Raw genomic sequence first — 20,281 nt, 5'->3', positions numbered from 1 at the left:
TTTCCTTTCCTTTGAACTACAATAGCCGCATATCTTGGACGTTAGTACACCTAAGCTAGAAATGTAACTTTTCCGAAAAGCAATCGTGTTACACTTGAGAAATTTCAAATACACTTCAAAAAGAATAGCATATTAAAATACATTGTAGTCTCTTTTAAGATGTCAAATGTCTAAGTTACTAAAGTATGAAATGCATGAAATGTTTTACTTTATTAGATAGGTCTAAAACATTTGTTTAATTGAAACCTTTTTAGGAACATCCGGTCTCTCAGTACCTAGATGACCAGTGCCCTGATAAAAACGTAGGGTCAATTTAGGGTTTCTTCTTGGGTAAAATTAAATTTTTAATTCACAAAATAATATTTTACACTTTTTACCCTACTTTTAAAATAGTTTATTCAATTTTGAATTTTATAATAATTTCCTTAATTAAAAGAAGTAAATAATAATATATTATTTTCTTGCAACCGAGTCAACGTAAATTAATTTTTTTTCTTTATGAGGTGTGAGAAACAAATATAATGAGGGCCCACAGCTCCCATTTAATGTTCACTTAAAAGAGACAAAGATTTATATCTTCCCACTTGTACAACTATTCTAAAACGACTACTTTCCTGTAACTGGTTAATTTATTTGTCGTTTTGTATTAACCGGATATTTGGTTCGGTTTTAACCAATTAAACTGTTATTTTATTCTAACTGGTTAACCGGATATATAACCGGTTATTGTACAACTGAAAACCGGTTACAAATTTTGGAGCCATGAATATTCTTAACACTTTATTAGTTTGAATTTCTGAAATTTATCAGATTAAATTTTCATGTAAATATAGCAAAATGTACATTGATTTTGTTTGTTTAAATTTTTATTTTGTCCAACATTTATATTTACTGAAATATTTATTTAACAGAATTCATATTTAGCACAATTTTCACAATGTACATAATAATAATTAGCCATTCCGCTGTTTTATCATCAAGCGGAATTTTTTTCATCTTCCTCCATCTGATTATTTATTTTTTAGCTAAATAAATTATTTGCCAAGAGAAACTAACTAAAAATTCGAAAAATTTATTGAGAAATGTCCTTCTACTGCATATGACGTTTTTCAGGCTATTTTTATTTTCCGAAAACTATCAAAAAAAAACACTTTGAGATTGTCAATTTTGTTATTTTTCAAAGAAATCAAATGTAAATTATAATTGAGGCGCCACATGCAATAGCGGACGAGGCACTCGGACTGATCCTTCACTGAAAATTAAAGCAAATAATATTGAGAAATTTTGTGTTTTACATAATTCTTTGCACATTATTATATTTCTTTTTCTCTTTCAGATCAGTTCGAACGCCTCGTCCATTATTGCATATGGCCCCTCAATTTATTTTTGAAAATGCACGTACACTCCTGTTAAAATTGTTTTCGCAAAATTGGAAATTCTATAACAATTCTATAGAAACGCTTGAGAAATTATAGAGAAAAATTATTAATTTTTCGATTGGAGTTTCCATGTAAACTCAATGGGGTACCTTTTTTTACTACAAAAAAGAACTCAATTTTTCTAGTCTTAAAATCAAGTTTAGGATGTATTATAGTTGAACAAACGAAATGAAAAAAAAACGTTTTTTTCTGTTTCCGAGATATTTATTAATTCCCTGTGGGTACGGGAACGTCTTTGTTCCTAAAACGTTTCACATCCTCTACATAACGTCTTAAGAACGTTTTATGTTCCAAAAACGTTTTTAGAACATTGGACGTTCTTAAGCCCTTATGTAGCGGACATGAAACATTCTAAAAACGTTTTAGAAAAGTTTTCAGAACAAAGACGTTTTTGTGCACACAGGGTAATAATAACCTAACTAACCGGGAAATAGCCGAGAAAAACTGGAAATTATCTTACTAAATTAGAAAAAAGTTTTTATTATATTAATTTATGTTTGAAAAATGGCTTTTTACTTCAATTTTTATTTATGGAATATTTATGTATACGTAGACCAATGTCGAAATTTAAGCTTTACTTTCAGTCTACAATGTATAGATTTTATTTAGGTTTTGGCAGTCGTAACGAAGGGTCTAATTGCGACACAATTAGTTCGAATTAGACCCTAATTTACTAAATAAAAAACAAATTTTAATATTTCGACAGCTCTGCTTTCCTCTTCAGGAACTGAAAATACTTATTAATAATTCAAAACACAAAGAAATATAAAAAGCACAAATTAATAAAAAGTTACCGAAGATAAAAATTGCTAAGAATAGGTAGCTTTTGCGATCAATCCAATCCAATCAAATTATATTAATAATTTTAAAAGTATACAGAAGGCAAAGGTCGATGACTTTTGCAAAAACAAAGAGCTATTAATTATTTATAAATACAATGACACTGAAAAGAGAAGAGTATCAATAACCAAAATAATAAATATATAAAATTATTAAATAGTGTAAAATTATAATAGATTAAAGATTTTAAAAAAATTTTGTAAAAATAATTAAGATTTCTTTATGTCAACTTTTTTATTTAAAGGTTTCTTTTGTAAATTGATATGATTCATTTCGGATATGAATCTCTTATTCCATCAAGATTCATTGTCTAAGATAGAGAAATTGTAATCAAAATCATGCTTGTAAATGCACTTATGTTTGTCGATCACATTGGTATTTGATGTTCGAATTTTTTTGAACAAAAATAGTAGGTAGAGGTCTTGATTATTAAATAAATAAAAATCAATTAACAATTTAGTAATCTCGAATTGCATAAATCCAAAAGATTTTTTAATCCATAAAGAAACGCGGTTGCAGAATGGATTTAAACAATCTTTTGGATTCAAGTAATTTACAAGAACTGTACCCATTTTACGTTGGCAGATTTAGTAAAAATTGTCTCTCTTTAGAGCTATAAGCTTCAAAGTATAGAGGAGAGTGAAGAAAATCGCTTCATTCCATATTTAATCATATTAAAATTAACAACTTTTCATGTTTTTACTCTCTAAATTTGAATTAGTAAAAATGTTTACTAATTTGAATTAGTAAATTTTACTAATAAATTAGTAGAAATTACTATTTATTAGTAAAATTTACTAATTTAAAAGCAAAAGGTCAGTCACTAATTCAAATTAGTAAACATTTTTACTAATTCAAGAAAATTTAGAGAGTAATTATTGGAATTAAAGATACATCTACAAAAGACATAATTTTTCACAATTATTTCTAAATTATAAAGAGAATCTGATAAACGTTACTTCACGGGCCAATGGTTCTGTTTTGGCGCGGTACCGGTTTCCTGTAGCTGTAGACACTAAAATTGACATTCGCATGTAGCGGTAGAAGAGCGGAGTTGAAAGTTAGGTGTTACCGGGCCATTAACCCATTGAATGACTGTGTGACAGAATTCTACTTTCCGGTTCGACAGTATGTTGAAAAAATGTAATCGAATTATTATGAAATTTGCTACATTTAGGGCCGATTAAAAGTTAATCAATGATAAAATCCTCAATCAAAGTAAAACTTACACTGACAGAAAGTTCTGCGCATTTTTGGCAATTTTTACTATTTTTTGAGTAGTAAATATTGCCACAATCGAAGTACATATTTGTAAAAATTAGTAAAATGTACTTCAAATATTTCACAATATTTGAAAATAGTAAAAGTTGTCAGAAATGCGCAGAAGTTCCAGACATTGTTGGTTCTACTTTGTAAATAGAAAAAGTTACTCTATATTTTTCTCCATGTATATAAAAAAATCGTGCTTGCAAGCTAATTTGACTCAATCAGACAGATTTTGGTAAATATTTGCCCATAGCAGACAACTATAAAGCAAAATAATTACAGGCTTTCTTCTGTTGTTAAAAACATTGTTTATTCCATAAACGGAAAAAAACTCAATCTAAAATAAAACTTATATTCTTTTTTTCCCGTTAAATTAGAATTCTTTATGGATTTATCATTTACATACACCATTGTACAAGAATCACGCGCTTATTCGCGTATAAGAATTTTTAATAAGAATTACCTATTAACGCGTCAAAATAATTAATAAAAAAGCAAATATTTGTATTCTGCGTCGATTAAGGAAAAAAACTCCGCAAAAACTTGTTTTTTAGATTTCAGTTAAAAATCTGTACTTCCCAGTTTTTTTTAATCAAGTTTTAATTCATCATTTTTCGAAAAAGTTTTACTCGCAGATCACATAATTTGTAAATATTTAAATGTAATTAGTCAAATTTTAATTATGATAGATTGACACAGATCTTGAGATTTGTAATATTTTTTTATCTTTTTGTGTGATTTAAATTTATATATTTTACACACGAAAACAACAATTGAAACTGGTACTTTTTATTTATAAAATATATCTAGATCTCATTCACCTCTTCCATGCGTCATTAATTCCAAAGACAGATAATATCTATTGCAATAAATTACATTATAATTTAATCATACGCGAGTGCAACCTGGAAGCTGGAAATGTAAATAAAGTCAAAGGAGTGTTAAATTCTTTATATTATAAGAATACGTATGAGTCTGACCTTTAACGTGTCGGAAACTTCATTGATTATCAATTGATTTCTAATTACTCTCATCCCCTCTCCATATTTGAACATTACACACTCCCTCTCTCTCTCTCTCTCTTCTTATCATTATGAATGAATTGGCTCGTTTCAGTTTCTAATATGTAACATACACTTCCTTAAATTTGATCTCTTTTCTTTAAAATTAAATTACAGGAATCTGATTTTCAATAAATCATTATGCTTTCGTTATATCGTTACAATAAACTATGGTCATTTTCTCAAAATTCTGGACAAAATTCAAATTTTTCGATAGACTTAGAATTTTTTTTCAAAAAAATAATACCAAAAAATAATACTATTTAGTTATTCATGTTTGAATAGACTTATAAAATTTTAGGTACTGCTGATTGCTTTAATTTTTTACAGATATTTAGCCTATTTTACTATATGAAGACTCTGTCCTGCCTTTTTGACTTTCTGTCAAACTATATAATAATTCAGACAAATAAATATTCTACATGGAGAGAGAATATATATTAAATTTTGCAAAAGTATTTCACAAATTAGGGGAAACACAGAAAAAAATAAGTGTTAAATGTGTAGCGTGTAGTTTTCAGATAGTGTTGTTTTAACACAATTTTGGTGTTATTTTAACCCCATTTAAAATGTATATTAATTTAACACCCAAGTGTTAATTTAACACATTCTATTGTTATTTTAACATCAATGTAGTGTTAAAATCACACAGTGTCGGTTAAAAATGTTGTGTGTAGTTTTAACACTACTTTTAGTGTTAAAATAACACTTCTTTTTTCAAAGTGCAACAAAGCGAAATTTTGATATAAAAAATACTAAACTTTAAAAAAACATATGTGAAATGTAGTATAGTTATATTAAAATTTAATTAATATTCTTGATATTTGATATAATTATACTAAATTTCAAATAAGTTTTTTTAAAGTTTAGTATTTTTTATATCAAAATTTGGTATTGTCGCACTTTTTCTCTAATTTGTAAAGTACTTTTACAAAATTTAATATAAATTATCCCTCGGTGTGCTAAATTAGAATTATTTCTAGTTTTCTTTCTAACAAATATTTTTTTAAATTTCTGTTCTGTTTAATTGAAATTCTGCCAAATAGCTTTTCGCAACAATTAAAATTCAATCATATTTAATTTCTGTTTCATTATTATTCTTACAAACAAAAATTCTACAACATTGATAAAATCGATTTAATGGAAATTCTGCCAAACTAAAATTCTATAACAATTATATATTCTGCTAAAATGATGTTCTAAAGAGAGTCTACGAAAGTCTACGAAATAAAAATTCTAATGAGCTTCTTATAATTTACAAAATCATCTATTTTTACATTCCCTTCGTTTGAGAAACACAATGTCAATGCTTTGCGTGCCATTTGTTGTCAATGGGTTAAAAATGATTCTATTGTGAAATCTTTAAAAAAAAGTGAACGTTAAAATTATAATAGCATTATTATTGCACATACTTCCTCAAGAATTTTTAAAAATTGAATATCATTTCCTATTAATTTCATTGCTAAATAGTAGTTTAAATGAACTACTAACCTGAACTATAAAAAATCCTTGAGTTCTACCCAATCTATGGTACGTGAGTCAACAAAATAAAATTTTTAAATATTGAAATATTTTATTTTATTAACTTTTTTATCTTTTTCATGTAATTAAAATTTAACAGCAACGGACATTTCAGGATATTCTATGGACATTATTTCCATTGAAATAATAAACAAAATTTTTTTGAATTTTCATGTACCTTTCTAGTGTTTTAATATATATGATACGAGAACTTGTATATGAAAATTGACGTCATCTTATTGGGTAACAAGCGGAAGATGAACAAAAACTTTGTCACAGCCATAAAAACAATTAAATTTGTTATTTGAAATAATTTATTAGGGCTATCCTTAGACAAAACAGTGAATATTAATTTAACAAAAAACTTAAAACCTTGAAAGTTTCCGGATGACAAAAACTCCAACCAATCAGATACGGTCTTTGGGTTTCCAGTACAAATGTACAATTCATAGAAAAAGTTCAACTACAATAACTGGAATACACAGGGCAATTAATTTGGATATGAAATAAACCTTTCTCATCAAGACGGTAAAATGGACATGGTCTATCGTCACAGAAAGTGACAATCGAATGTCTCAGAAATATTCTATAAATATGTTTCTTTAGTAATTTTATCTGGGTAAAAATTCTTTTGTAGATTAACAGAAGTTTTCAAACTAAATAAACTCAAGGTCCCTGTTGAACCAATGGAATTAAATAAAGGAGGAGGGTCCACATTCCTTCCCCTTGAAATTTTGAATTTTTGAAATCTGGTTACAGATTCAATATTAAAACAACTCTTTACATAATATTTGTTGACCTTTTTTTAAAATTTCTTATTATCTAAGGGTTAATTTGTTTAGTTTAAAAACTCTCTTATTACCTAAAACTATTAAAAATTTACTTTTTTCCTTGCCGAGAAATACTTTTTAATAATTTAAATAAAAATTTCAAGAGGGCTGAAATAGGGCCTTATAGACCTTTTTCCTTATATTCAGAAAAAAGTATAATATCATAGCATGAGAAAGCTCTTCTAATATTCTCTCAATTTATCTTCTCAAAACAAAAGTATTTTATTTTAATTTAGAACATTTTATTCTTTAGTGATTAATAATAATAAAACCTCGAAACAATTGTTTTGAGGTTCTGCACTGCAAAAATAAGCATCTTAAAATAAATTATAATCACTTTTAAAACGATTAAAACATCTTATTTTTCCATATTCTATTTTAGAAATTAATGCATTTTAAGATGCTTTGGATAACTTTTTGGAAACAACTTAAAAGTGACTACCAAAGTATCTTAAAATAAGATGCTTTCTTTTTACAGTGTGATGACAAAAATAATGAATTTAAGTACAATAAATAAATTTATTAATTATCTAACGACATTATTAATTATTAATTAAATATTAATAATAATATTATTAATTAATTTATTTATTATTATTATTATTATTATTATTATTATTATTATTATTATTATTATTATTAATTTATTATTTTATTTATTATTAATTATTATTTTAAGGCAGGAAGAGCAAAAAGTTAATTTATTTTATCGCTTTGCATATAATATTGCAACATTTGAACAATATTTCTCTAAATTTTAATTAAAAAATATTAAGAATTGAGCCAGATAATGAGATTTTTCTCAGACGACTCAAAAAAAAATTAATAATAATATTTTTAAAAACTAATTCTTAGAATTGTTTTATGATATTTTTTTAAGATTCAATTATCTTCGAACAAAGTAATTAAAAGTTTATAAAAATTTACTTTCTTAGAATTACCTATAAAAATTTCGGAGAAATCATGGTCGTATTTATAATTAAAATTCTTGAAAAATTTGATTATTTTTATTTATATTTTTCAAAAATTCAAATATTTTAAAAAGATTTTACCAAATTTCAATTGTTTGGAAATTTTTCAATTGTAATTAATTAAAAACCTATTATCTTTCAAAAATTATTTTTAAATATTTTTAAAAAATTAATTGTACTTAAGAATTTTTATATTATAATTTTTTGAACATATTATACCTTAATAACTTCAGAATAAAACATGGAGAGTTACAATTATTATAAAAAAGTGAATTTTTGTATTAAAATAATTGAATTCTTGAACAAGTTTCGGAGAATTATTTTTAATAATTGATTTAGAAATTAAGTGTAGTTGAAAATTGTAAAAAATAATTACAGGATTCCTACAGAAATCCGAATTTAAAATTATACCTTTTCCATGATTTCCAGATCAAAATCAAACCGAATTTCTTAAAATTCAACATTTTTTCCTCTCTTTTATGGGATTTATCTTCATTATTTTTGGGCTCTTGAAAAATACTTTACTTATTTAATAGTCTCGACTCTTTGGTAAAAAATTTGAAATTATCGAAAATTATCAAAAATTCAAAAAACCGAATTTCTTAAAATTCAACATTTTTTCTTCTCTTTTATGGGGTTTAGCTTAATTATTTTTTTGCTCTTGGAAAATACTTTACTTATTAAATAGTCTCCACCCTTTGATAAAAAATCAAAAATTATCAAAAATCCGAAAAATCGAATTTCTTAAAATTCAAATTTTTTCTTCTCTTTTATGCCATTTAGCTTTATTATTATTTGAATTTCTATTCAAGAGAAAAAATGAAAAATAGAAAAAATTTAGAAACTTTTAAAAATTCCAGGCTTTTTCCATGATTTCCCTGATTTCCAGAAGCCTTTTAAAAATTCCATATCATTTCCATGATTTCCAGATTCTGCAGGAACCCTGTAATTGAATTCAGGAAGGGTTATAATGGTAATTTTTAATAATTATTTTTCATAAACTTTACTCATTTTCTGTAAACTTTTATATTTTCCTGTGAAAAGAATTTTGTCTGGGAAAATAATTTTAATGTTAGTAAATTGTCAGGGAAATTGATAAACTGAAACTTGTGAACCACTGTGATATATATTGTTAAAAATTTTTTCGGTTTTTTTAAATCATAACAGGTCGTAGACGGGTACGACAGTTAGTTATACATTATATTATTGGATATCTAAGGTACTTGTGTCCATGGAAAGGTAAAATCGTAAATACGACAATACGTATATTTAGTAAAAAAAATTTATTTCGTCGATAGTAGCGTCAACACTATCTATTTAGCAGCTATTCGTTTACTATACGTCTGCCATAATTATAGTTAATGTCATTATTTACATTAATGTTATATTATGACTCATATATTAATTTTGACATATTTAAAATTTTACAAGTAATTACATTCATTCTAAATGTTATTTAGTTATTTATTTAATGTGGTTATTAAATTTATCGCTTAGTCAAAATAGAATTCCTTCCGTGTGGATCAATCCGAAGTTTTACTTCTATATTTATTGAATCACATTACTGATTTATATAAAATAGCCGAAATATATTAAAAGTAGCTTAATATTTGAAAAGTAGGAAGAAACAAAATACAGAAATGGAAAATAACAACAAAACTGAAAAACACAAGAAAAATGTCAAACAGTTGAAAATCGTTAAAAAACGAGGGAAGAAAGAAGTTGATTGCATGCACTCAATAATAAGTAGGTACTATTTGTTTTATTTAATAATTACATTATTAAAACTCACAACACAACAGACATACTTATGTAATAATTTTCATTATTTGCAAATTGATATTGAATTGAATGTTGATGTTTAAATCAATTTTTATTGAAGATCAAACAGCGCAAATTTTGAAATGAATGTTTCTGAAATTTTCCTATATATGAATAGAGCAATAAAATAGCTTCAATATAGGGTTAAATTAAAGTTTAACACTCGTTTAAACGAAATCAATTATTAATCTTAGATTTCTTGTTCTGTAGAAAAAAAATGATAAATAATTAAAATTAAATAAAAGATTGTTGAGGGAATTTATAAAACATAAATAACCCCGTCTTACTGGTAATTAATTATTTGAATAGTATATAATTAATATATATTTCTTATATTTTGCGGGAATAGCCTTGGATGGCTACAATAAATCTAAGTGTAACGTGGCACCTTGGGCCTAATAATTGCATATCATTCAGAGTTTTTAAAACCTTTTTTTGTTTCCTAAAAGTTGTCTTTAGATCATACCAAATATGTCATATCATGTCAATTTGAAATTGTCTGAAGTGTTAATAAAGTCTTAGAGTGTTTGATTTTTAAAACATTAATAATTTCGAAGATCCAATCGATGCGTTTTTAAATATTCTATATACTGGTTATGATAATAGTTTATGAAGGTTTTTAAATAATCATTTCAAAAAAGTCAAGTTTTTCTGGATGGCTGCATAAATCTAAGTGTAACACTGAAGTTGTTTTCTTTTCTAAAACTGGTTTTTTTAATTTTAATATCACCTAGGATTTATTCCATTTTCTTGATTGATTCTTGGAAAAAATGTAGGTTCAAATTGAAACAATTTTTCCACCTTAATGGGACTCAAAAGCTATTTTGATTTTAAAACAGTTTATGAAGAATTAAATGTTCTATTTTGAAAAAAAAATTTGTCATTGATTTATAATATTTTCTATTTTTTTTATTTTAATGAAAAAGAAATTTTGAATAATAAAAATTAAAGTGCATTTTTGATTAACGCAGAAATGTCACTTGGTTTGCATAGGAATCCGAGAGATGACAGCACACTATTAAAAGGAAGGAAGAACTTGTGCAGAAGTACATTTTGGATTTATGTAGTGTATTTTTATGCATGAGGCGCGTGTTATTTGAGTACTTTTGCATTAGAATTAAATTAATGTAAAACTTAGTTTTTTCGCAGTATTTGTTGAAAGTAATCTATTACAGAAGACACACATTTATCATGTATAATAACTTCATACGAATAGAGAAACATAACACAAATAGCATACATTATAGAAGAAGTACGTATTCTCTTCTCAGTCTGTCTTCATTTGCCATCTCTCTTTTGATTGATGTAAGTTAAGAGTAAAGACTCAATGACAGTAGATAGCGTGAGTCACTTTGCATTGATAAGAAGTAGTTGCGTGTGATACGAGAAATTTTCAAACTTATTACATACTTGGAAAGAAGCGGCAGATGAAAAAGAAGTATAAAATGTTTTAAAGTCGTAGTTAATTTTTGTGAAACGAAAGACGAAACACGTAACTTTTGCTTAGAGACAGTGCTTTCGCGTATTTTTCACAACGCAATTGTGAGATGAATAGTGTCAGGATTAACGGGGAAAATCGAGAAAGAAATGGACACGTGCTTATATGGGAGCAGTCTGGCCTGGAAGAAACAGACAGGCAGGCGCCAAAGCAAAGAGGTGTGTTTTTTATTAATTGTCTTTCTCTTGCTTTAACTTTAATTGCACTTGCTTTGAGAGAAATTTTTACCTCATTTTTTTCACAAACTCTGCAACAGTTACTGATGGAAAATCGTGAAACTTTTGCCACCTTCCTCATGAATTAGGACTGCATTATCATTAAATTGTATCTAATGATTGTTTTCTGCATTTTAAATAAAGTTTCTAATTGCGTTGGCCTTAGTACTTTTTTTATCAAAGTATGATGTACGCCACGCGCCGATTCTATTTAAAAGCATGGGAGCATAACCACGTGTTCCAAGTATGCCGGTCTTCTGTTACCCAAGAGGAAACATCTGTATCTATATTATATAGCGAACGCAGGCGTAGTGCCCCTGAGTCCTAATAATGCAATTTCAAGACTGCCAAGTCATTTTCTAATTTTTAACAGCAAACTTCCAGAAAATTAGTTAATATATCCGTTTTAAAGCATATACTTTACTCATTGTTTTTCTAAAAATATAACACTAACATCATTTTTTTAATACATTTCTTCAATTATTTGTAAATTACTCCCAGCATTTTATTTCAAATTCAACAAGCGAAAAATTATTACTAGTTCTTTTACATTTCTTAACTTTTTTTATTATTTTCTGTTACAATTTAAATTTTCCAAAAAAACATAAACACGTTTTTTCAAAAAGTTCACACTTTATGAAAACTGGTTAAAAGAACTGTGAAAAAATTTTAAAATATTCAAAATTTTTCAACTGGGTAATAATTTTTAAAAATCAAGCAAATAACCGCAGAAATTTTCTGAACGTTTTGGAGTAATTTTAAAATGATATATTTCTATATCTAGAATTATATGTTCATCCAGTATTGAAGTATATTTAAATAAATGTTTTATTCATTTATGAAAAAACAGATGTTTCGACATCAGCGTTAAGGTCCTCTTTAATGTAGTACTTAGTAGATAATATACTAAAATTCAATTGAATTTAAAAAAAAAATTTCCTGTGCAAGTAAATATTAATATAAAAAACATGTTCTATTTATAGTTACAATAATGTTTTTGGGTACTCGTGTTTTTTTAGAAAACTTAATTTTAACATTAATATTACATATTTTTTAATGTAATACTAAAGAAGACACTAATGTTGATGTCGCAACGTTTGTTTTTTCACATCCTAAATGAATAAAACGTTTATCTAGATATTTGTCTGAAGAATGACAAAACATTTCTCTTTTTCCTTAAGATTGATAAATTAATAGTAATGTATTTCCTTCACAAAGAAAGAATATCCCCAGAATATCCTGAACTAATGCAAAATATAAAAAAAAAACGCCAATAGGATATCTGAATCACGGCTTTGTAGAATATTTTTGGGTTATTACCAGGACATCTTAAGCTTAACCCTTTAAGGACCAAATGTACAAAAATTGTATCCGAACTTTGGGAGCAATTTTTGGTATAAAAACGGATTGCTAAAAATTTTGCAATAGACATTTCTTAAAGCTCAGGAACCGCTCTTTCGAATGCTGCAATAACAAATATTGAAAATTTATAAATAAACAAATTACATACAGTTATTTAAAAAAAACACAATTTTTTAAAGATTTTTTTTTGAAAATCTAATTTTTTTATTATTTATGGCGAAGGAATACGTCTCAAAGGTAAAAATATCGCGTCAAAAATGTCTAACCAAAAATGTTGTAAAATAAAAATTTGAAAAAAACAAAATGGTGGATCAAAAATGGCGTTCAAAGTCGGCTTTTTAATAAATAATATACAGCAAGTGCACATTTTTTTAAAATCCTCACAGATTCGCTTGAAACTGGTTACTCGGGGGTTTTTGGGGTCGCTGATTACAAATATGATAATAGTTTTTCAAAATTCAAAATGGCGAATTCAATATGACGGATACTTTTTTTAAAAACTTCATCGGATTCACTTGAAACTAATTACTCGGGTGTTCTTGGGATCTCTAATTACGAATATGATAGTAGTTTTCAAAAATTTTAAATAGCGATTCAATATGGCGGATACTTTTTCTAAAACTTCATCAGATTCCATGCCTTAGCCCCTATTGGCCTTAGCTCGTTGCAAGAATCTCACCGGGAAAACCCGTGAGCGTCCTGCATTTTTACTGTGATAATTTTCACGCGTTAAATGCATATTTTTTCATGGGGAAAAGCCTTGTTTTTTCTCTCCGTGCAGAATTGCGTTAACTTTATTTTGTTGTAAAATATTTCTATTTTTATTAATTAATTAATTAATAATTCGAAAAAAAAACGTTTTTTTTCGTTTTAGACATTGATAGTACACATCTTAAGCTTTCTTTTGGTACAAGAAAAAGAAAAAAAGGATCCTTCTTGAAAGAAAAATCAAAAAAAATATTATACCAAAAAAATATAGGTGTATATTACGTGGTAGTTAATTAGTCATACATATTACTAAATACTGTGAAAATATTAGCCCGATCCAACAACTTGCAATTTTAACTTTGGTACACTCGAGAAAATTTGCCCCTTAAACATAATTAATCTTTATTTATGAGGCTTCAAAGACAGACAAAACTCGATAATAACAAAGAACAGTTCCTATTAGTATTATTATTATAACAAAGAAATAGTTATGATTAGTATTATTATTATTAAGTTTAATATTACTATTATATTTTACACAAATTATTTGAAAGCAAAAACGGTTTAAATTTTAATAATTTCTAACCTGAATAATGTACATGCTCTGAAATTTTTATTTTTTTAAAACTACTATCATATTCATAATCAGAGACCCCAAGAACCCATCCTAATCAGTTTCAAGTGCATCCGATGAACTTTTAGAAAAAGTATCCGCCATATTGAATTAGCCATTTTGAATTTTTGAAAACTACTATCATATTCGTAATTAGAGACCCCAAGAACCCCCGAGTAACCAGTTTCAAGCGAATCCGACGAAATTTTGAAAAAAATGTCCGCCATATTGGATTCGCCATTTTGAATTTTAAAAAACTATTATCATATTCGTAATCAGCGACCCCAAAAACCCCCGAGTAACCAGTTTTAAGCGAATCCGGTGAAGTTTTGAAAAGTGTCCGCCATATTGAATTAGCCATTTTGAATTTTTTAAAACTACTATCATATTCGTAATTAGAGACCCCAAGAACCCCCGAGTAATCAGTTTCAAGCGAATCTGATGAAATTTTGAAAAAAGTGTCCGCCATATTGGATGCGCCATTTTGAATTTTATAAAACTATTATCATATTCGTAATCAGCGACCCCAAAAACCCCCGAGTAACCAGTTTTAAGCGAATCCGGTGAAGTTTTGAAAAGTGTCCGCCATATTGGATTCGCCATTTTGAATTTTTGAAAACTACTATCATATTCGTAATTAGAGACCCCAAGAACCCCCGAGTAACCAGTTTCAAGCGAATCCGGTGAAGTTTTGAAAAGTGTCCGCCATATTGGATTCGCCATTTTGAATTTTTAAAAACTACTATCATATTCGTAATTAGAGACCCCAAGAACCCCCGAGTAACCAGTTTCAAGCGAATCCGATGAAATTTTGAAAAAAGTGTCCGCCATATTGGATTCGCCATTTTGAATTTTTAAAAACTATTATCATATTTGTAATCAGCGACCCCAAAAACCCCCGAGTAACCAGTTTCAAGCGAATCTGTGAGGTTTTTAAAAACATGTGCACTTGCTGTATATTATTTATTAAAAAGCCGACTTTGAACGCCATTTTGTTTTTTTCAAATTTTTATTTTACGACATTTTTGACGCGATATTTTTACCTTTGAGACGTATTCCTTCGCCATAAATAATAAAAAAATTTGATTTTCAAAAAAAAAATCTTTAAAAAATTGTGTTTTTTTTTTAAATAACTGTATGTAATTTGTTTATTTATAAATTTTCAATATTTGTTATTGCAGCATTCGAAAGAGCGGTTCCTGAGCTTTAAGAAATGTCTATTGCAAAATTTTCAGCAATCCGTTTTCATACTAAAAATTGCTCCCAAATTTCGGATAACATTTTTGTACATTTGGTCCTTAAAGGGTTAAAAACATCCTCAATAGATTTATTTAATTTATATAATTATTTTATTTTTAAAACTTATTTTATAGATATCCTTAGATATCACCACAACTCTTTTGGATATCCCTACATGGAAAGAATAAATTTAGCAGATTTTACAAAACTGTTACGGAGTAGCGGAAACAACTTATTACGAAACTGAGTTTTGTAAAATGTAAGGAATATTTTAGGATAAAGTACAGAACTTTCGTAGTTTATACTGAATAGTTTTAAAGTTTAATCCTGAAATATTCCTTAAATTTTACAAAACTCAGTTTCGTAATATAAGCTGTATCCACTAATCCGTAACAATTTTGTAAAATCTGCTAAATTTATTTTTTCCGTGTAGGAAGTCCACTGGATGTTTTCAGAATATCCTGGGATATTCAATGCTGTAAGAGTTTGTTCATATTTTAAACAATAATAACAAATGTTGTAATACAATTTTTAAAGGGTAACACCACTCTATAGATTCAGAAAAAGGGACCTATTATTGATGATTTGTTTTTAGAAACTCAAAAATGGAATAGGGTTTTTTAGAGGGTTTATTAAATTTACATATTGAAGTGTGGAAAAAAATGTTTTTTTTTAAATTATGTATCAAAATGACGGCGGTAAATTTCATATTCAAAATCGACTATTATTTTATGGCTGGAAACGTTTTTTTGAAAAGTTTAAGTCCTAGAACAAAAAGCAACGAAATTTTATAAACTATGAACTATAAACTTTGAAAGTACATATGGATTTTTTAATTGGATGGATGTAAACTTAATTTTTTATAAACAATTTACTGTTTATTTTTTGGTAAAAAATCGATTAATTTACTCAAAAAGTGCGCCATTTTTACAAAAATTGATATAAAAAATCCCATATGTACTTCCAAAGTTTATATTATATTATAGATCATGAAATTTCTTTGTTTTTTGTTCCTTTTTTCATTTTCCCAAAATAAATCATCAAAAAATGGTCACTTTTTCTGCCATATCTCCAGAGTGGTGTTACCCCTTAATGTATTAAATGTTCAAAAAACTATTCACAATTTGCTCAAGAAAGTACCAAAAACATTTTAAATTTCATTCTTTCATTTAAAAAGTAGCCTATAGAATATTTATTGATGACGATTTTCATTTTCTTATCTTTTCCTGAGTTGATTAAAAAAGTCATTTTAGGAGACTTTAAAAATAACAAAGATAAAAAATTTTCGTTTGAAAACTTTTAAATGAATTTATTATGTTTATTTATGATTTTTAGTAGAAATAAAAAAGTGTTCAGTTTAATAATTAATTTTCTAAATAAACCTATAAAACAATTTTTTTTTTTACATTTTGCAATTTTTTATACACATTTTTCTCGAAAAAATGATGTTTTTGGGTCAATTTACCCAAAATAACAGGGTGGAAAAATATGAAATTTTAAAGGTTTGTTATCTAGTTTTTTTAGATAAAGAATCAAATTGCCCTTATTGAAGAAATTTATTTTCTTGTAAAGAGTAATTACTAGTTAGCACTGAACAGAGTTCTTAAATTAAAAGTTTAGTATTTCGTAACAGTAAATATGTTATTATTTCAACCAAATAATACTTTATCGGAATTTAAATAAATATTTTACTTGCATTGAAAAAATATTTCTTTATATGAAGTCTATATATTTTCACAGTTCAATTAAATTTATTCTCTTAGGGAAAACATATTTTCTTGGCTTAATATATTTTATATTTCTTAAATGTTGATTAATTTCTAGGTCGAATTTCATATTTTCTTGGATCAAGAACATACACTGTCGTCACAAAAATATACTACAGAGAGATAATCGTTTTCTTGAACCGATGCCATAATTTATTCACTCGTTCGTATTCATCCCACGATTTTTTTCAAACAAGCAACTTTCTTGATTCAATATTATTTTGCTTCCTCATGGAAGCATTGTTTTACCGAAAATTTTCAAACTCGATGTTTTTTGTGTATGAAAACATCACATTTTCATAAATATCTCGAGTTCCATAAAAGTTAAAGGGATAAGTTTTTTTAAATTGTTAGATTTCATTGAGGAACGCATAATCAATAGTTTTTGAATCTTTTTCATCAATCACAGAAAAAAGATGTATGTTATTTTAACACCAAAAGTGTTAAAACTACAAGCAACATTTTAAACCGACACTGTTTAATTTTAACACTACATTTGGTGTTAAAATAACATTTAAATGTGTTAAATTAATACCAGAGCTTGTTAAAGTAACATCATCTGAAAACTACAGTCAACAAATTTAACACATTTTTTCTGTGAAGTTTAATTATGTTTTTTCACGTTTTAAAATTTTTCAAAAAATGTTTTTTGCACATATTTTGAAAAAAATGTTCCGAGACCTATATATGTTTTTCTTTCATTTTCCAGAGCCTTTTGACATTTGTAAAATTATTAATTTTGAAATTAGTGACTTTTTTTGGTATTAAATAATTGTAACAATGAATGACAAAAATGCAAATTATAGGTAACATTTGAAAAATGAAACTATTTAGGAGGAAGCAAAGTGTTCATAAAATGGACACAAAAATATCTATGCTTTAAATTTGCAATAGTTTTTTCAGTCTGCAATTACTGTTAAAATTAATAGTCATACAAAGTTTCAAATCATTTACAAAAAAGAAAATGAAGTCAGCAAATTTTACATAACTCTCTGGAAAAGCGGATGTAGCCGTTTATAGTGTTACCGCAAGACTCGAGACTAAAGTATACTGGTGACAAGACCAAGACAGAATGGACCATTTATCACGTCTCGATAATAATTCAAGAAGAGACGAGACCAACAGTGCCAAGACAAAGTCTCGAGCCTTTACTGACTAACAGAAAAATAAATATTACGTGAATTTTTTTTTAATATACTGCACTTTATTTCTTAGAAATTGTTATTCTCCCTTGAATAACAATTGCTAGTGAAAATTACTTTTTTGTAAATAATAGTTTCTAAACACAAACATTAAAAAGATTTAGAAATCTATTTATCAAACAATTTTTCTATTTTATTATTTTTCTGTAATTAAGTTTTGATTTTAACTGGTACAGAAAAACACTCAAAAAACCTAAGGTCACTTGAATTGCGTCAATTTTCAAAATGAGTTTACGGCAAAATGAACTCGTTAAAGTTTTTTCTTTACGTTTTTATTTTTAACTTTTATATTTTATTTTTCAATATTTTTGAAAGTATTTTATTCACCGTTCTATTTCAATCCTTGGAAATTCTTGTTAAGCAGAAGTTCCAATTTTCTTGTAATAGGTATAATTTGGAATCTAAAATTATGATTTAATAATTTCTCTAAAGTTTTGAACCTTCAAATGAAAGAAATATTTTTTTTAGTTCTAATATTTTAAACCTTTTTTACTTAAAAATTAATTTCTCTTTTATAAAAACAATATTTTCGATAAAATTTTAATTAAAAAGTAATAAAATTAACATCCTTCATTTGAACGTTCTACATATGGTATATCGGATTTAAAAAGGAGTTGTGTTGTGTACATATTTTTTTGTAAATTTATCAAAAATCTCCAATTCTATTTAGCTTCTTAGTATATTTAAAGTTATATTTAATAATTTTTAGAACAAAGGTATATGCTTTTAAGAACTGTAAATTCCAAGACGTGATGAAAATGTAATTCGACGAGTTGTTGCTGCCTACAAATTGGAAGACTTGGATAAGCTTTTGTATTATACATTAAAATGTTTGTCTTTTCATTTACAATTGAAAAAAATTAAAATAATATACATACCAGCATTTTATCATAAAAAAATCAGAAATGTCGGCTTCACCCCACCATTTTTGAAAATCGCATAAACTCGAATTTTTTCAATCGCTTGCTTCACCAAACTTGAATATTATAACAAACTATTTAAAACATAGAATTGTGGCAGACTATAAGATTTAAGTAATATTATCCACTTCTATAAGGCCCAATTTAAAAATTCTACGGCCCAAAATGTTTACTGGGTCGGGTCCACCCCATCCTATTATAGCATAAATTTAGAGCCAAAATTCTCGATAATACATTTCTTTTTTATAATTGATGCTCTAAAGTCATTGAGGTCATTGAGAAAAAATATTTCCATTTCTAATAGAGTATTTTAACTAACATATACATTTTATTTTTCACCTTACACACATTTTTAAGACGCATAATGTTGCATAAATGATTTATGTGTCGTTACAGCATAAATCTTTCATTGCATAATGACCGCATAAAGTGTTTTTTTAATATATGTGATAGAGATCATTATTGTTTAAATGAGACAGGATAGGAATTTTGCCAACTGATTTGCCATTTTGCCTTGAAATTTTATTTTAATATTTTACTAGGAATCCTATATGTAATTCGCAACAAAGTCCTTGCTATAATAACTAGAAATCCGTGTTAATTTATTCCTTATTATTATATTATAATTTCTTCCCTGATCAGAACAAAAGTTTTCTCAAGACATTCACTATTGATACAACCGTATGCTCAGAAATATTAGTTAATATTAATAGCTTTATAAAATTCATTACAATTCTTCTAAAAAAACACCATTAGGTACTTACAATATTTCGACCTTAAAATCGAGAATTTAAATTTGTAAAAATAAAAAAATATTTTTAATAAATATTAAGTCAAAATATCAAACATCTCAATGTTCATCTTGTCATAAACATTTAATTTTTTTAATTCAGAATGAAAAGACGAAAAAATTAAGGGTACTTTCTGGTGTAGAATTATTAAGAAACAATATTTTAAAATTGTAATGTAAAAAAGTACATTATTGCAAAAAAAATTCTTTTCTCCAACA

The 20,281-nt window shown here is 26.5% G+C and overlaps 1 protein-coding gene across 2 annotated transcripts in view; it reads left to right on the top strand.

The window, feature by feature from the left end:
• LOC122502972 (putative inorganic phosphate cotransporter) overlaps window positions 1-20,281 on the top strand; it is a 46,063-nt gene that overhangs the window by 6,937 nt on the left and 18,845 nt on the right. Inside the window, exon 1 of one of the 2 annotated variants that reach the window (XM_043613339.1) lies at window positions 10,806-11,405. The exons of the other annotated variant lie outside the window; for it this stretch is intronic. Coding sequence (XP_043469274.1) covers window positions 11,297-11,405 — 109 coding nt within the window. The 5' untranslated portion in view covers window positions 10,806-11,296. Of the gene's footprint in view, window positions 1-10,805; window positions 11,406-20,281 lie in introns of those variants that run through there. 2 annotated transcript variants of the gene reach the window in all.

The sequence above is a fragment of the Leptopilina heterotoma genome, unplaced genomic scaffold, assembly GCF_015476425.1.
Source record: "Leptopilina heterotoma isolate Lh14 unplaced genomic scaffold, ASM1547642v1 Lhet_24, whole genome shotgun sequence".
Lineage (NCBI taxonomy): Eukaryota > Metazoa > Arthropoda > Insecta > Hymenoptera > Figitidae > Leptopilina > Leptopilina heterotoma.
The sequence above is the reverse complement of the archived record's forward strand: the minus strand, read 5'-3'. Positions and strand labels throughout refer to the sequence as shown.